This window comes from Saimiri boliviensis, chromosome 7, assembly GCF_048565385.1.
Source record: "Saimiri boliviensis isolate mSaiBol1 chromosome 7, mSaiBol1.pri, whole genome shotgun sequence".
Classification (NCBI taxonomy): domain Eukaryota; kingdom Metazoa; phylum Chordata; class Mammalia; order Primates; family Cebidae; genus Saimiri; species Saimiri boliviensis.
Window position 1 is genome coordinate 13143076 of NC_133455.1, and position 24680 is coordinate 13167755.

The 24680-nt window shown below is 41.9% G+C and overlaps 1 protein-coding gene across 7 annotated transcripts in view; it reads left to right on the forward strand.

Annotated features, from left to right (window-relative positions):
* Positions 1–24680, forward strand: part of CIT (citron rho-interacting serine/threonine kinase) — a 195216-nt gene that overhangs the window by 51536 nt on the left and 119000 nt on the right. For all 7 annotated transcript variants that reach the window (XM_003932193.4, XM_074402166.1, XM_074402162.1 and 4 more), the window contains one exon: positions 2049–2202. In XM_003932193.4, coding sequence (XP_003932242.2) covers positions 2049–2202 — 154 coding nt within the window. The remainder of the gene's footprint in view (positions 1–2048; positions 2203–24680) is intronic.

The window sequence follows — 24680 nt, forward strand, 5'->3', positions numbered from 1 at the left end:
ATGAACGTTTCAGTGGTGCTGGAAAATAATAGCAAATACTTAAATCACACTTAACTTTGTGCTAAAGGGTATTCTAAACATTTTATTAATTGTATTTCATGGAATCTCAGCTGCCAATAATTATAAGACTACCATTATTTTATGTGCTGCTAAGAAAGAAAAACTGCCAGTGAGTCTATGATATTTTTTGATTATAAAATGCATCTTGATTTCAGTGCTATTAAAAGTGAGTCTTAGAATTGAGGAGATATAGTTTAGTAGTTGGGTAATCTTCAAACAACCCTGTGAGGTAAGTATTATTATTTTCATTTATAGATGAGGCAACCAAAGCACTGAAGGTTAAATAAACTTTCCCAAAATAACATAGGCAGTTTTGCTCTGAAGTCCATGATCTTGATTGTTCGATATACTCCTTCTTAGTACTAACTATTGAATATAGTATTAAAATTCAATGAGGAAATGAATTAGAAATACCATTACATACATACATATATATATATATATAGAGAGAGAGAGAGAGAGAGAGAGAGAGAGAGAGTGTGTGTGTGTGTGTGTGTGTGTGTGTGTGTGTTTTACTTTATATATATACAAAGTAAAACTTTTTTTATTTTGAGATGGAGTCTCGCTCTGTCTCTCTCTGTCGCCCAGGCTGGAGTGCAGTGGCCTGATCTTGGCTCACTGCAACCTCCACCTCCCAGGTTCAAGCAGTTCTTCTAGCTCAGCCTCCCGAGTAGCTGAGATTACAGGCACCTGCCACCGTGCCCAGCTAATTCTTGCATTTTTAGTAGAGATGGGGTTTCACCACGTTGGCCAGGCTGGTCTCTAACTCCTGACCTCAGGCAATCCACCCACCTTGGCCTTCCAAAGTGCTGGGATTACAGGTGTGAGCCACCGCCCCCAGCCTAAAGTAAAACTATTTTTTACTAACTGTACTTTCCACTACATTAAGCCTATTTCTTTCTTTCTTTCTTTTTTTTTTTGAGATGGAGTCCTGCCCTGTTACCCAGGCTGGAGTGTAGCAGCATGATCTTGGCTCACTGCAACCTCTGCCTCCTGGGTTCAGGTGATTGTCATGCCTCGGTCTCCTGAGTAGCTGGAATTACAGACATGCACTACCATGCCTGGCTAATTTTTGTATTTTTCGTAGAAGTGGGGTTTCACCATGTTGGCCAGGCTGGTCTTGAACTCCTGACCTCAGGTGATCCACCAGCCTCAGCCTCCCAAAGTGTTGGGATTACAGGCATGAGCCACTGCACCTGGCTCATGAAGCTCCTTTCTTAAGGCTCTGATAAATGTGTATTTCTTAGTTTCAACCAAAAGGAAAAAGAATGTATTTCCTAGGTTTTTGTATCTCACCCAATTTTCATCTTTCTGGAATGCTTAATATATATTTTTATGTACATACATTATTTGTTATTCTTGAGCCTCCTCTTGAGTTCAAATTTCCCCTTAGATGACTCTTGGGGCTAATTTATTTCCTTCCCTTGAGCTTACTCACTCACTCATTCATTCATTCAGTAATGAGTGTGCGTTACCATACCAGGTACTGTTAGGTTCCAGGTTTACAGGGGTGAGCAGAAGAAGCAGGCCCTCCCTGCCTTCTTTCTTTTTCATCACACCAAAATCACAGCACATTGTGTATTTGCAAAAGTAGAGTACAGAGGGAACATGCAGAAAGGAGTTATAGGATAGAAAAGGTAGCCAAGGAAAGCAGCGAGAATAGCGTGATTTGTTCAGGGAGCTTTAAATAGCTCATTATTGTTGGACAGCAAAGGGAGAGATGGGGAGCGTGGGGAGATGAGATGGGTAGGGGAGCTGGGGTCAAGCCATGGAGGATGCTGAACCCCTACAAAGGAACTCAGCCTATTGATGTGAACAGGCCACTTATTTTGGGAACATGCCTTTGGTCCAAAGGGATGAGGGCATGAGACTTTCTTCTTTAAAAAACAAAAAAAGAAACTTGCATATATGAGAAATACTTTCTTCACTATGGGGCATGAGAAACGGAATCCCTGCTAAGGAAATAATTCTTTTATTTTTTGGAACAGCGGTTTTTGAAGTTTCCAGATGACCCTAAAGTGAGCAGTGACTTTCTTGATCTGATTCAAAGTTTGTTGTGTGGCCAGAAAGAGAGGCTGAAGTTTGAAGGCCTTTGCTGCCATCCTTTCTTCTCTAAAATTGACTGGAATAACATTCGTAACTGTAAGTAGGGCTGTTTTCCTTGATTTGGGATGTTGGGATTATGAAACACTCAAAAGAGATCTAAGATTATTCTGGCCCAAAGAAGCTTCTGTAAATTACATAAATAAAGGCTTTAATTATCTATGGGAGTAGTAAAGGCTAATGATATAGCTGTCTTTGAGTAATAATTCTGGTTTAAAATTGTTTCTGTAGAACTGGGTCATTTATCACACTCTGTGTCTATGTGGCCTTTAGAACATTACCCTCAGTAAGTTCGAGGCACAGATGAATGGAGTTTGAAGGTTGTCACTTGGTTTGACACTTTCTTCCAAGAGAAAAAGTGGATCTACGTGTTTTGTTCACATTATTAGGAAAAAGACTCAGATTAGGGAACAGGTCCAGATTGTTCTGCTAATGTTTGAGTTTACACAAAAACCATGAACACCTCCCTGTGTGTGTTCATTTGTTTCCCTCCATAATATTTATCTTAGCTCACAAGCATGTAAAAACTATAATGTATATGCACAGTAGATTCATTCATACATCACTTTTTATAATCATTTAGTGCAAACTGAATGAATTCGTTAAAAACAAAGACCTGGTTTATTATCAACAGAAACCACACTCTTTTTTTCTTTTACCAATTGGTGATCTTTTAAAAATCTTTTCAATTCTTGGATGTGTTGTTGATTGAATGTGATCTAATAACTGGACCCAATGATCAGCATGGATTAGAGCCAGGAGGAAGACAGTTGGCCTGTTTGAGTATGTGTTTTGTTTTTGGTGATGGAGGGAGGTTGGGAAATGGGATCTATTTCTAGGTGTCAAAACCAGGCTTTTGATTGGAGATGTGTTTTAATTATAGCTGCTTGCATCTTCAGCTAGGACATAGTATGGTAAAAATTCTGTATCGTCCAGTAGTAAGCCATTTCGATGGTTTCTCTAACCTTCTGCTGAAATATTTAAGTAGGTTGCATTTCCAGAAATCTTTCTTGGCGAACATTTTTATTATTCAGGCGGTCACATTGCTTTATTTTTCTAAATAAATAGACATCGTCCCACAAACCTCTAAGGTTCAAACCTTTTAATCAGGACATTTTCAGGACATTCTTCCTTTTATGCTTTTAGAAAGATTTGATAGACTTTCTTTTAGATGCTCTTCAAGTACTTAATCTTTTCTTGTCTTGCCTTTTTATCTCTGTAATCTTCTTGAATACGCAGTCCTTTTTCTTATTCATGAACTTGCTTCTTGAGCAGTGATTACCTGAGTAAAGTTACAGTAGTCCCCTACCCTCCTATCTGTGGGGCATATGTTCCAAGACCCCCAGTGGATGTGTGAAACTGATGATAGTACTGAAACTCATCTACCTTTTTTCCTATGCATACATGCCTATGTTATGTAAAGCTTAACTTATAAATTAGGCATAATATATTTGACTCCCAGCTTCCCAGTAGTGACTCTGAAAACTCACAAAATGTATTTGCCTTAAAAATTTCACTTTATTTTTGAGACGGAGTTTTGCTCTTGTTACCCACGCTGGAGTGCAATGGCGTGATCTCAGCTCACCGCATCCTCCGACTCCCGGGTTCAGGCGATCATCCTGCCTCAGCCTTCCAGATAGCTGGGATTACAGGCATGCGCCACCTGTAATTTTGTATTTTTAGTAGAGATGGGGTTTCTTAATGCTGGTCAGGCTGGTCTGGAACTCCCAACCTCAGGTGATCTGCCCACCTCGGCCTCCCAAAGTTTTGGGATTATAGGTACGAGCCACTACGCCTGGCCAAAAAATTCTTTTCATTTAAATAAATCTTTCATTATTTATTTATTTACTTTTGAGACAGAGTCTCATTCTGTAAGACAGGCAGGAGTGTAGTGGTATGATCATGGCTCACTGCAGCCTTGACCTCCCGAGCTCAAACAGTCCTTCTACCTTAGCCTCCCCAGTAGCTAGGACCACAGATGTGTGCCATCACCCCTGCTAATTTTTTTGTATTTGTAGAGATGTGGTTTCACCAGGTTGCCCAGACTGGTCTGGAACTCCTGAGCTCAAGGGATCCTCCTGCTTTGGCCTCCTGAAATGTTGGGAATACAGGTGTGAACCATTACACCTGGCCCTAATTTTAATAAATCTTTTATTTTGGAATAATATTAGATTTATAGAAAAGTTGCAAAGACAGTATGGAAGAGTTCCCACATAGCCTTCACCCAGTTTTCCCCAGTGTTAACTCCATTTATTTATTTATTTAGAGACACATTCTCCCTCTGTTGCACACGCTGGAGCGCAGTGGTGCGATCTTAGCTTACCATAACCTTCGCCTCCTGGGTTCAGGTGATTCTCCTGCCTCAGCCTCCTAAGTAGCTGGGACCACAGGCATGTGGCTCCACGCCCAGCTAATTTTTGTAGTTTTATTAGAAATGGGGTTTCACCATGTTGGCCAGGCTGGTCTCGAACTCCTGACCTCAGGGGATCCACCCACCTCGGCCTCCCAAAGTGCTGTGAGCCACCATGCCTGGCCCCAAATGTTAACTCTTACGTAACAGTGTCACTGTCAAAGTAGGTGTTTGAAAAGCTATTTTTCAGAACTAGTATTGGTACTTTACTGTTGACTACACTTCAGACTTCTTTTGGATCTTACCAATTCTCCCAGTCTTGTCCCTTTTCTGTTCTGGGAATCAATCCGTGGTTCCATATTGTAGTTAGGATGTTTGTATTTGATGGGACTAGCCCTAGTTTAGATACTTAGTGTAGCTCAGCCAGCAGGACGGAACCTCATGTACACTGAGGATTGGTAGTGTGTTTTCCTGGTGGTTTTATGGCATTTCTGACTATGCAGAGAGGCATGGTCTTAATTTCAGTGTCTTCTAGCAAATTTTCCTGTTTTACACCAACCTCTGATCCCTGTGTTATTTGCAATCAACTCAGAGATTTATGATTGAAAACATTGCTTGACTCTGCGCTCTTTAAGCTGTTTTCTAACTAGGTAACTGTAACATCAATTATGCTTTTATCTAGTAGTGTTTTTCATAAACACATGTTGAGTGATTTTCATCAACCAAAATACTTCAAATCATTAAGTTTCCCAAGTTCATGGTTGCTGCTTAAATGCCTGGTGGTTCCAGGCTGTCGAATATTTCCGCCTTCTACAATAAGAGACTGTCCCTTGTTAAAAGCAACATTAGCCTTTGTGCTGTTTCACCCCTAATTCTTCTTTTTCTTGTTGTAACCAATGAAAGGAAGTACTGCTTAACACAGCAGGTAATAATCTTCTAAAACTCATTATCTCAAGAGGTGGTCCTGGCAGGATATATAAATGCAATTTAAGAAAGGTCTGGGCAAATTTATGAATGACAGAACTGGGAGTGGCTGCCGAGAGAAACTAGGATGCGCCTTGAGTTTGACACTGAGGTCAGGCGCAGCTTCGCACCCTCCTGGGTCCTGCAGGCAGCACCCCATGAACCAGGCATCTGACCCAGTTCCAGGACACTTATTCTTCCAGCAAGTCGAACACTCTGTGATGAGTGACTGCCACACTCATGGGTCACCAGGCTCTCATTATACTGTTTCATTTCCAGCCTCCCACAAGATTGGTTTTTCAGCTGCTTATTTATTATTATCATTATTTCAAAGCTGCTTTCCAAGTTTCAGTGAGGGGTTTCTTAAGCGTACCAGCTGCCCTGGTTGTGCTGTTCTGGCGATGTTTCAGATGCTGGGCCAGATTCTGGCTGTACCCAGCCTGATTTTTCTGGGCTTCAGGAGAGCTGAAGCCAATCAGAGCGCCTCTTTCATGCCTTTGAGATGATGCCTACCTTGCCTGGCATTGTGTACCTGCTCCTGTCCATGGGAAAGTTTTGCTGTCTGGTTCTGTCTTCTATCAACATCTTTTAAAATATCTTCCCCCAAGGCATCGTGACGTCAACGGAACCAGCACATTTGTACCTTTTATCCAAGGCCGCCATATCTCAACAGTGAGAAATGCGTAAGGCAAGCAGTGATCATGGATTATTTCCTAGGACATTTATGGCTAATGCTCTAGAGAACTCGTATGGTCTGCTGTGTCTGACATGGGCTTTTTCTCTTGAGTTGTCTTTCTTTTGCTATTCTCAGAAAGACACATTTCTTGCCAAATTATCCTGATTTTTCAGGTCCTCAGCATTTGTTAGCGGAAAGTACATTTTGTTTCCATCCGGCAGTGACTCAGTGGTGGTCCCATGCTGATGACACACTGAGATATTCTTCTTCCAAATAGGTATCCTTTTGGTTGTTGCTGATTATTTGCTAACTGGCTCTGAATGGTGCTAATGAAACTTCGAGCATATAATATGGTTGCTCAGTAAACCTGAGGGAAGACAGTCTTTGGTTTAGGGGAGAGGGATTCTGTGCCTATTCAGCTTCAGGTAAAATTCTTAGAATTTTTTTTGTGTGTAGAAAGCATAACGTAGCTCCTTGGGTTTTTCTAGTACTTTAGTATGGTTGGAAATATTGTTTAGGGAGCACCTATTCTGTGCTCACCACTAGGTTTTCAAGTATATTACACTATACTCCTTCAAAACACTTCTGTCAAATGTAAGGATTATTATACTCATTTTACAGATGTGGATGCCATGGTAACTTGGCCAGCGTCACATGGGTAGTGAATAAAGGATTCTGGATTTGGGCGGAGGTCTAGGTAATTCCAAAGCCCATGTTCTTTCTACAATACCATATATGCCTTTGCATAAGTCATTGTTATAAGTCATAATATTTGCGATGATGGCAAATAATAAACCATGTCACACTAGAGAGTGATTTTCATCTCTAGGTCTATTTAAGAACATTTGGAATTGCAGAAATTGATTTTTTTTTTAAGTGATGGAGTCTTGCTATCTTTCTTTGCCCAGGCTGATCTCAAACTCGTGGGCTCAAGTGATCATCCTCCCTTGGCCTCCCAAAGTAATTGATTACAGGCATGACCCACCATGCCCAGCCTAGAATTACAGGAGTTTTTGAATTGACGATTCACTCTACTATTTGCATTTCTATAGTATATTAAGTGCTATGTCAGGTGCTGTTTGTTGCTCCATTGATGAACACATTTGGATATGGCCCTGCCTTCATTGAGTTTAGAGTCTAAGAGCCTTACTGGTCTTTTGCTTGAATAGAGCTGTGGTCCTGTTAAATTGCTGTACCTCCAAATGGTGGGAAGTTGAATTCTTTGTAGGCCTCCCCTCACTGGTTTACTGAACCAAATGTGCTTGATTTTAAACAAAATGCAGACCGTAGGCTGTGACCTGGTGATCCCTTCCCCACATATAGCATCCTGCTAACCTAAACTCTTCCCACGTCTCAGATCTAGCCTGGGAAAGGACAATGTTGGATCGATGGCCTGCTTCTAATCTTGGGATTTCTAGTCTCTAGATGAATTGAGAAGACTCAGGATGTGTCCTGTTTTCTGTTTATTTAGAACAGGGTTTTTCAACCTTGGCACTGTTGACATTTGGGGCCAGTTAATTCTTTGCCGTGGGAGCTGTTGTGTGAATTGCAGGACACTGAACAGCATACCTGTCCTTTCTCCATGGATACCAGTAGCACCCTCCCCCTGCAATTGCAACAACCAAAAATGTCTCTAGATGTTGCCCAGTCTCCCCTTGGGGGCTACAGTCACCTTCACTTGAGAACCCTTGATTTGAAAGAATTGGCCAAGTTGTTACCAGGAGAGAGAACATCACAATAATCTGAATCTCTTGATACTGCCACTGTTAACAAATAGTAAAACTATTACCTTGAGGCAGTAGGACCTTGCTACTCAGAGTGTGGTCCCTGGACCGGCAGCATCAGCATCACGTGGGAGCTTGTTAGAGCTTCAGAGACTCAGGCCTGCTGAGACAGAAGCTGCGTTTTAATAAGGATCCTCAGGGGATTTCTGTGCCTACTGGAGTTGCAAAGCCCTGCACAAGAAGATATTAGATTCTAGCCTTAGTTTCTTGCTCATCTTTGTGGGTCTTCCTCATTTTGTCTTCAAGCTTAAGGTATGGGGAGGTGAACTTTTTGGGTAAGGACTCCTGTGGGTGAATGGGACTGCTTAGAACTGCTGGGTTTTAGGCCTTGCCTTGAGGAATTTAAAGCTTTTCTCCTAGACAGACATTGCATCCTTCGTATCCTTCACAACGGTGGTTTGACCTAATCTCTGCCTTCTGATAGCAGAAAGACCTTTTCTTGCCTCCCCAAACCCCACTTTACTGTTGTCCCATATTGGCTTTTAATTAAGAATGGTAAGTGCTCTTCATTAACATATTTGTATATCTGTGATATTACCATGGCATTTATTGAGCACCTGCTATGTGCCAGGAGCTCTGCAAAGTGCTTTATGCTTATTATCGTTCCATTTATTCTTCCTCAAACCTCTGTGAGGCAGGTCCTATCACTGGTCCACAATACAGAAGAGGTCATGGAGCCCGAAGTTGGCAGTGGTAGGAGTCAAACTCAGGTCTTCCTGACTCCAAGTTCTCTTTGCTTTTGTTTATTTGAAAAAGTGGTATAGCCCATAGCAAAAACTTCACATTATACGGAAGGTTATACAGTGAAAAATGCCTCCTTCCTACCCCACACCCAACCCCTCTCCCTCAAGTGAACCACTATTGTCAGTTTCTCATAGAACTTTCTGGAATATTCTGTATTCCTATAACACTAGCACAACCTATCCTCTTAACATCTTTATGCCGCCTCTCAAGAATTCAGTAACTTTTATTGGCAAATATTTTCCCGTATCGTTGAAATGAATGGAGCAGTCCTTATACTTCATTCGTTTAAGCGTGGCCCTACCATGCTTATCCTTTGAATCTGCCACTCAGCCATTGGTTTCTGATAAGCAGTGATCTTCTTCCCAAATGAAAACCCCTATGACTATTTTTTTTTAAATAAGGCCATGGCTAATGTATCCTTTTGGTTTTAACATTATTTTTTCATTTATTTATTTAGTGTCCTGCCTTTAGAATTTCTTTATTTCAATTGCTTGTGCATTTGGGGGCGGGGAGAGAGAGAGAGAGAGAGAGAGAGTGAGTGAGTGTGTGTGTGTGTGTGTGTGTGTGTATGTGGCATGTGAGCATGCATGTATTTGTTTTGGGCCTTTTAAAATTCATCTTGTTTGTGTGTGCATTTTTTTGGGGCCTTTTAAAGTTCTTATTTGGGGCTTCTTGTCATTTGAGCAGTTGTCTGGTCACGTTTTATTTTCTAAGCTAGTTCCATGATGATAGATGTACTTCTCTTGATTGGCCCTTAAATGTATCTTTCTTTTGGACAGCCACTTACTTCAGGGGCAGGAGGAAGTGAGGAAGAGGAGTTGGGTCTGTTTGGAGTATCAATGTGGAGGGGAAGGGGAGCAAGAGTGGGGGATGCTAAAGTAGTGATGGTAGAAATTCAACTTACTAGACCAGGAGCGTGTGGGCACCACCTACTCAAGCAAAAAAAGAACAATGAAGAGATGTAGTCAGTAGCTGTTATAATCTCTTATGGGATATGCAGGCAAATATTTATGTGTCTCTTGGGGACTGTTCTGTTTTTAGAGGGTAAATTATTGATGAGAAAAAATAGGCTAAAAAGAGCTAAATGCTTAAGAATTAGGATTATAGGATTTCCCCCCTCAAGTCTGAATTTAGAAACTACATCCAGAGATGTTAAAAATACGTAATTTTTTTTTTTTTTTTTTTTTTGAGACGGAGTTTCACTCTTGTTACCCAGGCTGGAGTGCAATGGTGCGATCTCGGCTCACCACAACCTCCACCTCCTGGGTTCAGGCAATTCTCCTGCCTCAGCCTCCTGAGTAGCTGGGATTACAGGCACGCGCCACCGTACCCAGCTAATTTTTTGTATTTTTAGTAGAGACGGGGTTTCACCATGTTGACCAGGATGGTCTCGATCTCTTGACCTCGTGATCCACCCGCCTCGGCCTCCCAAAGTGCTGGGATTACAGGCTTGAGCCACCACACCCGGCTAAAAATATGTAATATTCTACTTTATTCTAAGATAAATTGAGGACAGCTTATTCTAGAGATAATTGCAATATTAAAAATATAACAATTAATAAATAGAGAAATCTAGATGAAAGAAGTCTGAGGGTAGGGAAATAAAGTCAGGGTTAAAATTAAAAACAAGGAAGTTCCTGTTAAGTTGCCAACGGAAGAATGATTTGGGACTCTTAGTCTCCAGTGCCCAAGGCACAAAGGAGAATATGATCAGTTACAAGAGCCCCAGTACCATGAGAAAACAGTCCAGAATGCTTTGCTCAGAGAAGACCCAATTTTCTGAATACTGAGCCCTGAGGAATTTCACCATTGGGTGAAATGGTGAAATTCCCCTGTGACCTGGGGGGCCCCATCCCTCGGTTATGTACCCCGGCAGTTTCCATAGGACTCTTCCTTCTGGGCCTCTTAGTGTAAGCCAACAGTGCAATGCCCAATCCAAGTTTGGTAAATCAATTCTAAGTGAGATAAATTAATGCCTTTTTTGGGGAAAGATGGGAAACAAAGAGTGGGTTTGTTGGAGAGCCCATAAATCGGAGTGTTCAACCCTTAAATTCTCACTTGTGGGAAAACCTTTCACAACCAAGTAAACGTGGAAATGATTTGGCCAAAGATTCAAAATGATATTAAACATCTGGGACTTTATGCAGCAGCCAGTTCTCTAATCAATTCTATGAGTGTGGTGATTGCAGTTATGCTCATTTTCTGAGGGCGAAGTTTGGATGGAACTAAAGAGGGCGGTTGGCAGGAATCAAAAGAGATGAAAGCCTCAGGACAAAGAGTTAGAGGCCCAGGTGGTTCATGACTGGGAGTTTGGAAACGATTTCTGGTGTCTCACTTCAGAGAAAATAAATATAGCCAACTCTGCTCATCTGTGGTGATGGAACATTCAACTATAGCATTGACAGTTTGGGATCTAAGGCCACCCTTCCAGCACTTCAAAATTCTGACTTATAAAGGACACACACACAGAACAGATAGCCAGATAGGGACCAAAATAGCCACTTTATTCTTCGCAGGGCAAGCACTCGGTAAGTTCTGATGCAGGGCTCTGGTTAGTTTGCCCATCCTACCGACAGAGAAGAATGGTGGTCTTCCCTTATCAACATGGGGGCCTGATGGAAATAAGGAGGGTAAGAGAGGTCGCTTGGTTGAGTGCCTGCTACGCCTGGGCCTAGGCAGTAAAAGAGTAAGTTTTAAGCTTGACCCTTACTTTCAAGACATAGCAATTCTACCTTCTAGTAAAACATGGCCAAATAAATGTCTGCTCTGCATGAGTCAAATTACCTCCTCCTTCGTTGGAGGAGTGAGTAGAAGGGTGACACTAGCCAGGCATGGTGGCTCATGCCTATAATCTCAGCACTTCGGAAAGCTGAGGTGAGCAGATCACCTGAGGCCAGGAGTTCAAAACCAACTTGGCAAATATGGAGATACCTGTCTCTACTAAAAATAGAAAAAATTAGCTGGGCATGGTGGCTCATGCCTGTAATCTCAGCTACTTGGGAGGCTGAGGCAGGAGAATTGCTTGAACCCAGGAGGCAGAGGTTGAGGTGAGCCAAGATTGCGCCATTGCACTATAACCTGGGCAACAAGAGTGAAACTCTGTCTCAGAAACAACAACAACAACAACAAAAACCAAAACCCACCACCAACAAACAGGAGGCTGAGAATAGATGTGTGTGTTTCTTCAACATTAATACCTTATAGAGTGAAGGAACCTGTGTGTAAGCTCCTTAGACCTGAGAAGGATTGGAGACAAAATATCTTCCTTCCCAACAGTTGGAAACAACTTTGTTGAGCAATAATAGACATATAATATGTCACATGTATATTAAGTTTGACATGCACCTGTGAGACCATCACTAGGCTCAAGATAATGAACATATTTGTTCATCACCCCAAATAATTTCCTTCTGTCCCCCCTTCTCCTCCCCATCCCTTCCCTTGTCCCCAGGCAATGACTGATGTCTTCTTCTTAATGCAGTTTGTATGTTCTAAACTTTAGAAAATAAAGTTATATGCTTCAATATACATTGAAGCATACAACAGGTACTTACTTTGTCTTCTTCCACTCGACATTATTCTGAGATCCATCCACACTGTAGGAGGTATCACAGTTCATTTCTTTTGATTGCTGAGTAGTATTCCATTGAGTGGATATACCACAATTTGTTTATCCAGTCACCCACTGATGAACAATATGGATTTTTTACAGTTTTTGGCTATTTGAAATAGAGTTGCATTTATCATTCCTGTGCAAGTCTCTGGACATGTGCATTCATTCCTCTTTGGTAAGTATCTAGGGGTGAAACGGCTATGCCATGGGGTAGGCATATGTTCAACTTTTCAAGAAACTACCAAACTTTTCCCAAGTGGTCATCTCATTTTATATTCCCATCAACAGTGGTAGATATAAGAGATCCTCCTCCACCTCCTTGCCAATACTCCAACAGTTGGATTTAAAGTCACTCATATTTTACAGTATAGTCAGCTGTGGAGGTAAGTTATTTTCAAATTAGATTAGAAAATTTGGAATATTCATATATATATATATATATATGTATGTGTATATATATATATATATATATATATATATATATATATATATGTATATGTGCTTTTTTTTTCATGCCACTGACTTGATGAAGAAGCTGGGTCACTGTCCTTTAGAATATTGTCTACCTTCTGGATATGTCTCTTAGCTTCCTCAGTAGGGGGGCGGTGGTGGTGGTTTTGTGTTTTTTCTTCCAGGCCCTATAAACCAGAAAGCAGCTCCAAAAGCTAAAATAGATTCTGACTTGGCTTTTCTTGGGCAAGCATATTTAATAGAGGGGATTCCATTGGCCTAAGAGGGAACAATTTTTTTTTTTTTTTTTGAGATAAAATATTGCTCTGTCACTCAGGCTAGAGTCCAGTGTCATGATCTCGACCCACTGCAACCTTTTCCTCCCACTTCAAGTGATTCTCTTGCCTCAGCCTCCTGAGTAGCTGGGGTTATAGGCCTGTACCACCATACCTGGCTAATTTTTTAATTTTTCATAGAGACGAGGTTTCACCACATTGGCCAGCCGGTTTCGAACTCCTGACCTAAAGTGATCTGCTCACCTCGGCCTCCCAAAGTGTTGAGATTATAGGCACGAGCCACCACAACTGGCAGGGAACAGTTGAGCATCAGAAAGATGACAGTGGCTTGGAGCATATCAAATATATAAAAATTCATGGGTCTATGATGATACTGAAAAAGACATCTCATTGGTCTCTCTCTTGAAGGTTGCTGAGGCCCCAGCTCCTTACTCTGAATGTTGCTAACTACAGGGAAAGCACCAAGCATTTATCTTGCTTTCCTTTTGAGTGGTATGCGAGGGTATCCAAATAGTTGATATGCTAATAAAGGTAGAAGGAATGATGAAATTAGAAAAACCACCATTTTGCAGTCTTAATGGAATAATGGCACCAGACAGCGATCATTAATGGCTGCTGAAGCCATTGAGTGATTGGAAGGAACTTTATGGCAGAGGGATCAGGCTGATATCACAAGAAGGGAGACAGGCAGATGTTAACGTGCCCTCTAATGACATGCAGTAGTAAGTAGACTGCACATCCTGGGCAGTATCCTTGCCAAAAGAATTTCACATGAATGTCTGAAAGGCCTTGGATTTAACTGCCAATTTAACAGAAAACAGAGGGGATAGAGAAATGTGCTAAATGATGCCACAAGGTTATAACCAACCAAGTCCAGAATGTGGGAAGTTCTATGAGGATGCACGGTCCAGTTTCTTAAACCAATAAATGACATTAAAGAAAAAGAGAGAAAGACAGACAGACAGACAGACACACAGAGATAGAGACAGCGTTACAGGTTAAAAGAGACATATGAACCAAATCATTGTGTGGACCTTGGCTGGATCCTGAGTCAAACAAATCAATTATAAAGAGACATTTTTGAGATAGTTGGAAAAAACCAAACACAGGCATGGTATTAGATAATGTTAAGTTACTGTAAATTTTGTTGTGTGTGATGAGAGTTTTAAAAAAGTGGTTATATTTTTTAAAAAAGTCATTATATATATAAAAAATCTTTATATGTTAGAGCAGTGGATCTCAACGGAGAATGATTTTGCCCTGCAGGGGACATTTGGCAGTCTCTGGAGACTCTTTTTTTTTTTTTTTTTTTCTGAGATGAAATCTTGCTCTGTCGCCCAGGCTGGAGTGCAGTGGCACGATCTTGGCTAACTGACTACAGCTTCTACCTCCAGGTTTAAACTATTCTCTGGAGACAGTTTTGATTGTTATGACTTGGGGGTGCTGTTAGCATCTAGTGGATAGGTAGAGGCCAGGGATGCTGTTAAACACCCTGTAATACAGATGACAGCCCCCCACAACAAAGAATTTTCCAATCCTAAATGCCAGTAGTGCCACAGATGAGAAATCCTGTGTTAGAAGTACTTATTGCAGTAATTATGGGTGAAGTGTTATGATGTCTGATTTTAATAATGAACAAACAAGCAAACAAGGCAGAGATGGGGGTGGTTGAAATGAGAGTGGGAGTGGCTAGTTGTCGGGGCTGATGATGGGCACATGAGAGTTCATTCTATATTACTACTTTGGTGCATGTGAAAATTTTCATAATAAAAATTTAAGAATAAATCTTTTCACTGTTGGAGAAAAGTTTTGAGAGGCTGAGGCAAGAGGATCACTTGAGGCCAGGAGTTCAAGACTAGCCTGGGCAACATAGCAAGATCCCTGTCTCTACAAAATAATAATAATAATAATAAACTAGCTGGGTGTGGTGGTGTACACCTGTAATCCCAGCTACTTGGGAGACTGAGGTGGGAGGATTGCTTGAGTCCAGGAGTTCAAGGTTATAGTGAGCTATGATTGTGCCTCTGCACTCTCGCCCAGGCATCACAGTGAGATCCTGTCTAAAGTTGGAGAAAAGGATACTAAAGAGATGGGGAAGGTAGCAAAGAATGAATCTAGTCTGATGTGTTCTTGAGTGTAGGTAATTCATGAGGAAGGTACTGAAAGGGAAGATTGCTTGGGCCTATGGCCAGCAGGTGCTGATGAACTAGCTCCTTTACTATTATTTAAATGTGTCCTGGTTGGGTCGGGCACGGTGGCTCACGTCTGTAATCCCAGCACTTTGGGAGGTTGAGGCAGGCAGATCACTTGAGGTCAGGAGTTCGAGACCAGCCTGGCCAACATGGTAAAACCCTGTCTCTACTAAAAATACCAAAAAATTAGCTGGGCATGGTGGCGTGCGCCTGTAATCCCAGCTGCTCAGGAGGCTGAGGCATGAGAATTGCTTGAACCCAGGAGGTGGAGGTTGTGGTGAGCCAAGATGGCACCATTGCACTCCAGCCTGGGCAAAACAGTGAGACCCAGTCTCAAAAAAAAAAAAAAAAAAAAAAAAAAAAAAGTGTCCTGGGGGATATCCACTGGGGTGAAAAACTGGGTATATACAAAATCAGCTTTGCAAAGAAATGCACTCATGACTAGTTGCAATTTGAAACGTTCCTCTTCTGAGTATTTCTAGCCTATGTAGGTGTTTCACAGATTGCTGAGTACCTAGACTGAGAGGGAGAGAAAAAACAAAGTAAAGCTAAAATGTTAAGAAGTCTGGTTAAAGTGCACTCCAGAAGCGAGGAAAAGCATCTCTAAAAGTATCAGTCTGTGGGGAAACATAAGTTGATTACCAAAAACTTAATACCACGCAGCCTCTTAGGAACATGGCTCTCGGGTGTGGCGAGAGCCAGCCAGAGCACACAACTCCATTGAAATCCACCACCAGAGAGGTTATCTGCTTGGCTATTGGCAGCAGACCTTGGCATGGCTTACATTGATTGATGGAAGACTGCTTTAGGAATGCTGTTTTCCTTATTCATTGACTTTGAAGACAGCATTGTAAAAATTGATCACCAGCCCAAATCAATGTTACCCTGAAGTATTTTTATGACTTTTTGGGGAGGCAAAGAGATGGGTTAGTTTTTAATTATTTAAGTCTCTTGGAAACTGAATCTACTTTGTCTTCTTTTTGAACTACTTTTTTGTTTTTCTGAGACAGAGTCTTGCCCTGTTACCCAGGCTAGAATGCAGTGACGCAGCACAGCTGACTGTAGCCTTGACCTTCCAGGCTCAGATGATCCTCCTATCTTAGTCTCCTAGGTAGCTGAGACTATGGGTGTGCATCACCACATCTGGCTAATTTTTTGTATTTTTTTTGTAGAGTCGGGGTTTTGCCATGTTGCCCAGGCTGGACTTGAACTCCCAGACTCAAGTGATCCACCTGCTTTGGCCTCCTAAAGTGCTGGGATTACAGGTGTTAGCCACCAGGCCCAGCCTTGAACTTCTTATATACAAAGTATTGTGTGGGAAAGTCATGCCTGACCATTTCCTAGTGGGAGGGGAGAAACTAAGGGGCTTGCCTGAGGCTTTGGGCAGTGTAATCTGTTCTCATGGGATCGATTACTTCTGTGTATTTAGTAGCCAGCTCTATTTGCTGATCCCCTAATCTGTTCTCTTCGTTCATTCCCACAAGACCTCCGATATGGGATATCGTCCTCTTCCCATTGCAGTCTTTTCTCTCAGAGTCGTTCCTATGATAAGAGTTACCATCAAAATCTCTGCTGTTACATCAGTTGTCAGATTTTGCCACCCTTTTTTTTTTAAGCTGTTGCATTTTTTTTTTTCTTTGAGATGGAATCTTGCTCGTTGCCCAGGCTGGAGGCAGTGCCACCATCTTGGCTCACTGCAACCTCTGCCTCTCGGGTTCAAGGGATTCTCCTGTCCCAGCCTTCCAAGTAGCTGGGATTACAGGCGCACGCCACCACTGCAGGCTAATTTTTGTATTATTATTTTTTTTTAGTAGAGATGGGGTTTCACTATTTTTTAGTAGAGATGGGGTTTCACCAGGCTGGTCTCGAACTCCAGACCTTACATTATCAGCCTGTCTCTGCCACCCAAAGTGCTGGGATTACAGGTGTGGGCCACCATGTCCAGCCAGGTTCTGCTACTTCTTTCTATAACCTGAATGTGGAAAAACTCAAACTGTCTTTGCTCCACTTGCTCACCACAACTGTCAACACCACGGAAGACTTCTGTGACCAAATGTGTGGAGGCTTTCTCCCCACGACCAAGCGAGCGATCAGTTCTGCAGCGGACACCACTAGGGGTCCTCCAGTTCAGTTCTGGCGCAATCCCATAGGTGGAGGGCTCAGTCCCACAAGAATGTCCCCTCTTCAGGCATCACTCGCAAGCCCAGGCCTCTGTAACTTCTCACTGACTGGCTTCAAATTGGGGTTCTTGCAAGCCCCTCTTTGAGTTCAACTGATTGGCTAGAGCTGCTCACAGAACTTTGTAAAACACATGTACCAATTTATTCTAAAGGACGTTGTAAAGGATAAAGATGAAGAGATGTATAGGGCGAGCTTCCATGGCCTCCTGGTCACCCTTCCAGGAACTTCCACGTGTTCAGCTATCCGGAAGCTCTCTGAACCCTGTCCTGTTGGGCCTTTCATGGAGATTCCATTGGATAGGGATGATCAACAGCCATATAGAAATGGGATTGCACAAAAAGGCTATGATCTAATCCTAATAGACTGAGTGGGGAATCCCAGCAAGGCCTGTCTGTTCAGAGTCTTCTTGGACTCTGAGTATAGCATTCATTCCTCCAGGTTATGGGGCAGGGCTTCTTCTGAAATGGGGTCTTCTGACCTACAATCAGACAAGGTAGAGGAAATTTCATTTTTTTTTTTTTTAAAGACAGAGTCTCGCTCTGTGGCCAGGTGCCAGGCTGGGGTGCAGTGGCCTGCCCTTGGCTCATTGCAACCTTCGCCTCCTGGTTTCAAGCAATTCTCCCGCCTTAACCTACCAAGTAGCTGGGACCACAGGTGTATGCCACCACCCCCAGCTAATTTTTGTATTTTAGTAGAGACGAGGTTTTACTCTGTTGGCCAGGATGGTCTTCATCTCTTGACCTTGTGATCTGCCCTCCTAGGCCTCCCAAAGTGCTGGGATTACAGGTGTGAGCCGCTGTGCCTGGCCAAGGTAGAGGACATTTCTTTATGGTCAGCTCCAAGACAGAAAGGTTGGGGAGGATGAGAGTCCTGCCTTGGACAGATGAAAGGAGGGCAGGAGGAAGTCAGAGAGAGACAAAGAGAGAGAAATTCTGTTTTTCAAGGCCTACTTCTAAAGCCTAAAGCATCCCTAAATAAAAAAAAGATTGTAACAAGGAATATGGGAGTCATGAGCCAGGAACCGTGGATGAAAACCTATATATATCTATCTCATAATATTACAAGCCTGTCTCCTGTTAATCCCGTCCTGTTTCTGTTATCATTTCCTTAGTGTAGAATTTGTCATGTTGACTATCGTAGACTTGTCTGTTAGAGGTTTCCTGCACCAGCCTCTTCCACCCATCACTATTGAGATGATTGTATGCGTCTCAGTACTGACACTAACCCAGCACTCTAAAACTCTGGTTTTACATCTGTCAATCCACTAAGACTTCACTTTCATTTTCTTTCCCACCTCATTATTCACTATGCTCTTGGGCTACTGCTCTGGCTTCTGGGGCTTTTCTAAAGTAGTACTTTTCCCCACTTAGCCCATGAAGATACCTTTTAACCAGCTCTTGAGATTAAATCCCTTCTGTGACACTTTCCTGCAGGAACTTGCAAAATGTGCCGCATTCTCCATCGGCAAAACTCGCCATCAGTCAGTTTATGTATTCTCTGCTTTTTACACCCGTCTCTTGACCTCTAAATAACACAAATATTCTCTTCGCTTATTTCACAGTTCTATCTTCATAACATTGATAAGTATGATCACATTAGTGCTCCTGATTTTAAGCAACTGGAAGATAGCCAATTTTTTGGTAATCCTCCTTTAAATTTTAACATAGCGTCTAATTAGTCAATTAACATATTTTAAAGGGGTGAGGGACATCATGGTAGAGAGATGAAGTTGAAAGTGTTTTTGATTGACTGTTAGCGCATGCCCACGGTATTCTAGGCATCGTCCTGATTCATTATATCATCACACAATAATTATTTATGTGCCTTCATCCTTTATGACACAGTGCTGGCTGTTATTCATCTCCCACTTCTGCAGTCCATAGTGATGATTAAAAGTCTTAGGAGTTTTACTAGGCTCCGTTTTTTTTTTTTTTTTTTTTTTTTTTTTTTTTTTTTTTAATATGCCAGTTCTTCATGAATAAATTGGGTACTCTGAAGCATATCATTTCCTGGGTTTCTTGAAGTGGCATGTTGTGTGGAATGGCTCATAGGTCTAAATAATTATCTCCCAGGTAAGGTTCTTGTTATTCATTCATTCCCTTAAAAATCAATATTAAACATTGAATAAGGACAGCCAGGTATTGTTTGAGGTGTCAGTGGGCTATGTTGAAAAATCAAATGTGGGAATGACGTAACTGGAGCTGAAAGGAATACATTAGAAGGAGTCCCAAGAGGACAAATCCATTTGGTTTTCCTTTCCTTGTTTTTTTTTTCGAATATTTTTGATGATGATAATTTTTTCCCCCAAAAGCTTTTAATGAATGTTAGGATTAAAAAAGAGAGAGAGAATTTATAGAAGAGAAATTAACTACAGCTCCTAAAATAGCTCTTTGTTTCTGCTATCTATCTTATAACTGGAAAAAAACCGAAAACACAAAACCTCAAGAACTTACTTGTATAGCCTCTGCCACTAAGGAGACTGTGTTCTGTTGTTACCTCAAACAGGCTGATTTATTAAAAAAAAATTTATATATATATGTGGAAAGTTTTTTTTCTATATTTTTTAGTGGCTTTAACCAGTGAATAATAGATCTTACTGTATGATTTCTTATTTGTTATTAGTGAATGTGGTGGATATGGGGTAGCAGAGGGAGCTGATGATTTCATAATACTGTATCAGAAATGATTAGGGTAGGTACTCATTAACATATTTTTCAGACAGAATAGTGTTGACTTTTAAAACTTCTTCATTTAATTCAAACAAGTACCCTGTTTGTGACCTGTGTTATGTTAGGTGCTCTCTTTACAAGATCCATGTTCTTGCCATTTAATTATATATTTGCTTAGCAAATATTTACTGTGCACCTACTATGCACCTGGCACTGTACTGTGTACTGGGGTGCCATGTGTACTTCCATCAACATAGACTCAAGATCGATATGATTTCAGTAAACTAAAAATACCTGTATTAAAGCCAAAAAAATCACATTTTATGAAGATCAAAAAAGAGACATTTTATATAAAGTACAAGAAATAGAAGAATTATATCCCTAAGATATATGTGATCACATACTTGTTAGTTTTTGGACTTGACCAGATTTTATACAGTCCTTGAAAAATGCAGCATCCAGATTTTAAAGTAGTTCTCTAATCTCTCTTTCTTTGCCTCTATTAGACGTATACTGGATCTTTTCATTCTGTCTTTGTCTTCTGACCTCTCATGATTTCCAGCTCTTTGTCACTGTGTGTTGCATTGTATACAGATGCTTCTTGAACTGTGGTATGCCTGTGAATCACCTGGGGATCTTGTTAGAATGTAGGTTCTGATTCTGTGGGTATGGGGCAGAGCCTGAGATTCTTAAAGAATTAAATTCTAACCAGCTCCTGAGTGATGGTCATAATGCCAGTGTACAGACCATAGCTTAAGTATCAAGGTTCTATGTGATGCCCTCAGATCTAACTGCTAGTTCACTAAGTTTCTCTTCAGCTTTATCTAGTCTGCCATTTAACACATTTAGTGAATTTTTAACCTTAAATTCAAGAGCAAGACTTTTTATTTCTGGAAGTTCAGTTTGGTTTCTTTCAAATGTGCCTGGTTCTTTTTAAGTGTCATGTTCTTTTATTAGAAGTTCTTAAAAAAAAAAAAAAGTTCTACTAATTTACTTTGATAATAAAAATTTATTTTATGGCTCATTTTAGATTGTTCTTTTATCTGCAGCTTTTGGAGGGCCAGTTCTCCCATTTCTTGTATCTGCTGTTGCTCCCGTAATGTGTAGTGTTTGGGTTTTACTTTTTAATTGCGAATTTATTGCTGGTAGGGATTGGAAGGGGAGGGTGTTGGGGTAGGGGAGAAGAGAAAATCCTGTGTGCCCTGGGTTGCAAAAGTGCCTCTACAAGTTGTTCTCTGCTTGTATCTGCCAGTGCTCCAAGGGCTCGGAGACTCTGGACCAGTATTCACGTTAAATTCTTGAATTGTAGCAGTGTACTGTAAATGTGGACACTCTTCCTGAGGTTTACTGTTTCTTCCTATCTGCTTTATTTCCCATTGAAGGGCCCTGGACAAGGGTGAACATCTTCATGATTTTCTGGAGGGCAGAATATTTCCAGTTCCCCTGCTTCTTTTTGGCTTCAGGCTGTGGCTTCTTCCTCTGTCTCAAAGTGGCCCTAAGAAGCCCTTGTTTTCAAACTTTCCTGTTGTACTTGACTGACGAGCTGTCTAGAAGTTTATATCCCTAGCTTTTAATCTTTGCTGTGAATATCTCACCTGTTACCAGCTAGTAGATTTCACATTGACTCCTCTTTCCTTTTTTTATTTTTTTGAGATAGAGTTTCACTCTCGTTCCCCAGGCTGGAGTGCAATGGCACGATCTCGGCTCATTGCAACCTCTGCCTCCCGGGTTCAAGCAATTCTACTGCCTCAGCCTCTCAAGTAGCTGGGATTACAGGCATGTACCACTATCCCCTGCTAATTTTTTTGTATTTTTAGTAGAAATGGGATTTCACCATGTTGACCAGGCTGGTCTTGAACTCCTGACCTCAGGTGATCCAATCGCCTCAGCCTCCCAAGGTGTTTGGATTACAGGCGTGAGTCACCGTGCCTGGCCTACTTCTTCCTTTTAGCTTGAAGATTATCTGCCCTTTTTTCTAATCTCAACTACATTAAGCCAGTTTTGAGCATGGCAAGAGTTTTATAGATGAATCTTATTTTATAGTACAGGATTTCAAAATTGTAATTATTTCACTGCGGGTGGCTTTTACCCTCTATTAATTATATTTCTCACTCAGAAATGGAATTCTATTTTGGTTTCCTAAAGATAAATTAGTATATAGTGGAAAGGAATTAAAGTTCTGCTAGGAATTAAATGATATGATTAATACAAACATCCACATGGATGTGTCTGTGCCCTGCACAGGAAAGAATATTTAATACAGATTTTGCTGTATCTCACTAGCCTTCAAGAACTGCAAGTTCTGTTGTCCTAAACACGTAACTCTTGTGAGCAGTAGCGATAATATCAGGTCATCTTTTTTTTTTTTTTTTTTTTTTTTGAGATGGAGCCTTGCTCTGTCTCCCAGGCTTGAGTGCAGTGGTGCAATCTTGGCTCACTGCAACCTCCGCCTCCGGAGTTCAAGCAATTTTCCTGCCTTAGCCTCCCAAGTAGCTGGGATTATAGGCGTGTGCCACCACATCTGGCTAATTTTTGTATTTTTTTTAGTAGATATGGGGTTTCACCATATTGGTTAGGCTAGTCTCGAACTCCTGAGCTCTGGTGATCCACCCGCCACAGTGCCCGGCCACAGGTCATCTTTATGGAGTGGTTACTGTATGCTAAGAACTGTGCTAATCACTTCATGTGCATTATTTTATTTAAACCTCCCAATAGTCCATTGAAATAGATATTGCCATGTTGAAACTGAGGTTCAGAGAGGTTAAGTGACTTTCCCAGTGTCACAGAGCTAGTAAGTGGTAGAGCTGGGATTTGAACTCAGATTCCAGAACAATTGCCATTAACAAACTGCTATTTGCTTCCATGTTAGTATCATTTGCAAATGTCTCTCCATACATTTCCTCAGTCTTTATCTAAATTTCCTTATTTCAGGATGGAAAATCACCTTTTGATCCTTATGAGATACAATTTCTATTAAAACTTTTTTTTTTCTTGCTATTAAAAATGTACTGGGTAATTGAAATCAGATTGGATTTGAGCCTATGTTGATGGAAATACACATGGAATGTGGGCTGAAGCGTTCAATCTAATTTTTCTTTCCATCAGCTAATTTTTAAAGTATTAAGCAAGTAGATTCTGACACTAACAGGGAAGATTTAAATTCTCTTGAGAGGCTGGAGGTGTTAAATAATTTTCTGATAGTGTACATTTTACATTTCAAATCTTCCTCCCTCTTCCACCTCAACTCCATGTACCTGAAGCTCTGAGAATGTTCTTTTGTACTTCTCAGGAACAGCCAGACCTCTGGCTCTATCTCCTCTCCCCTCCACATCCCTTCCCTGCTCCAATTACTTCCCAGTGCCGCTTCGGATGTTGTTGTCATCGGGGAACTTTGGAAACAGCCAGATAGAGTCTGTAAGCAGAAAACAGACTGCTTGATGCTCATATCTGGCACCCAGCTTTGTCCAGAAAACGAGGAGTTAAAAAGAAGCCTGGGCTGTGAAGGGCTGTGACAACTGTCCTAGGGGGAGCTCTAGCGAGCCCTGGCGGGCAGTGACTCATGCTGCTCTGTCACTGGGATCGGCACTGGCCCCTGGCACACAGGCAGCAGCCAGGTGGGGTTACAGCCAGAGCACGCACGCACGGAGCCGGGAGCATGCAGCCTGCACTGCGGGGGATGTGATGCTCGCCTCTTCAACTCGCCTGGCCGGCCCGCCACGGACGCCTCAGCCCACAACCATGGTAACGCCTCTGGCTGGGGACACCCCCGGGAGCCCACCACGATGGGCAGCCTCCTGGTGACTGATGGACGAGTGTCCACCTCCCTGACCGAGAGCACTTTGTAGGTCGGCAGGAAGTGGAAAGGATGTAACACGCCCCCAGCCGGGAGTGAAGCCCTAAGGAGGTAGGAACCGCATATGTCCGTCCACCGTGCATTCCCACCGTCGGCGCACAGGGGTGCTGTAGATCACCCGTAGGAACTTTATTTGGCTGGTGCTTCATTATGCTGATTAAACTGCAGTGGATTTGATGGGCATGATTGTGCTGGGGAAGAGGCATAATGAACTTAAAAAAAAAAAAAAAGTGGTTAATAAGATCTTGTAGTCGACTTGTCCAGGTATGAATGAAGTAGACTGACTGCAGTGGTATCCTAACAGGAGTTCCAGAACCTCACACATCCCTTTTCCTGGTCCTTCCTCTCATATCGGTTAATCCACGAAATGTCGAAGTTCTATCTTATTTCAGCGATGAGTGCTAATCATGAATAATTTAGACCTGTCTGGAGGAGGGAATCCATAGGTTTAGGTCATCTAGCATCCTGGCACTAGCTAGCGGCTGCTCTGTAGGAGCCTTCTGGAAGGAGCAGGAAGCAGCGGCTTCCCCACGAGTTCCCCAAGTGCTTTCCTTGGCCCAAGTGACCTGTTTGAGTTTGCTCTTCAGTTTACCCCAGGCGGGAAGGCAGCCTGTCTGTGGGTTGGTGGCCATGTTGGCAGAGAAGGGGTTAATCTCTTGTTGCTGTAGGAGCCGAGGTTGCGAGCTAGATTGAAAGCAGGCGCTGCAGTGCCATCGCCAGCGCCGAAGGAGTAAGACGATCTTCTC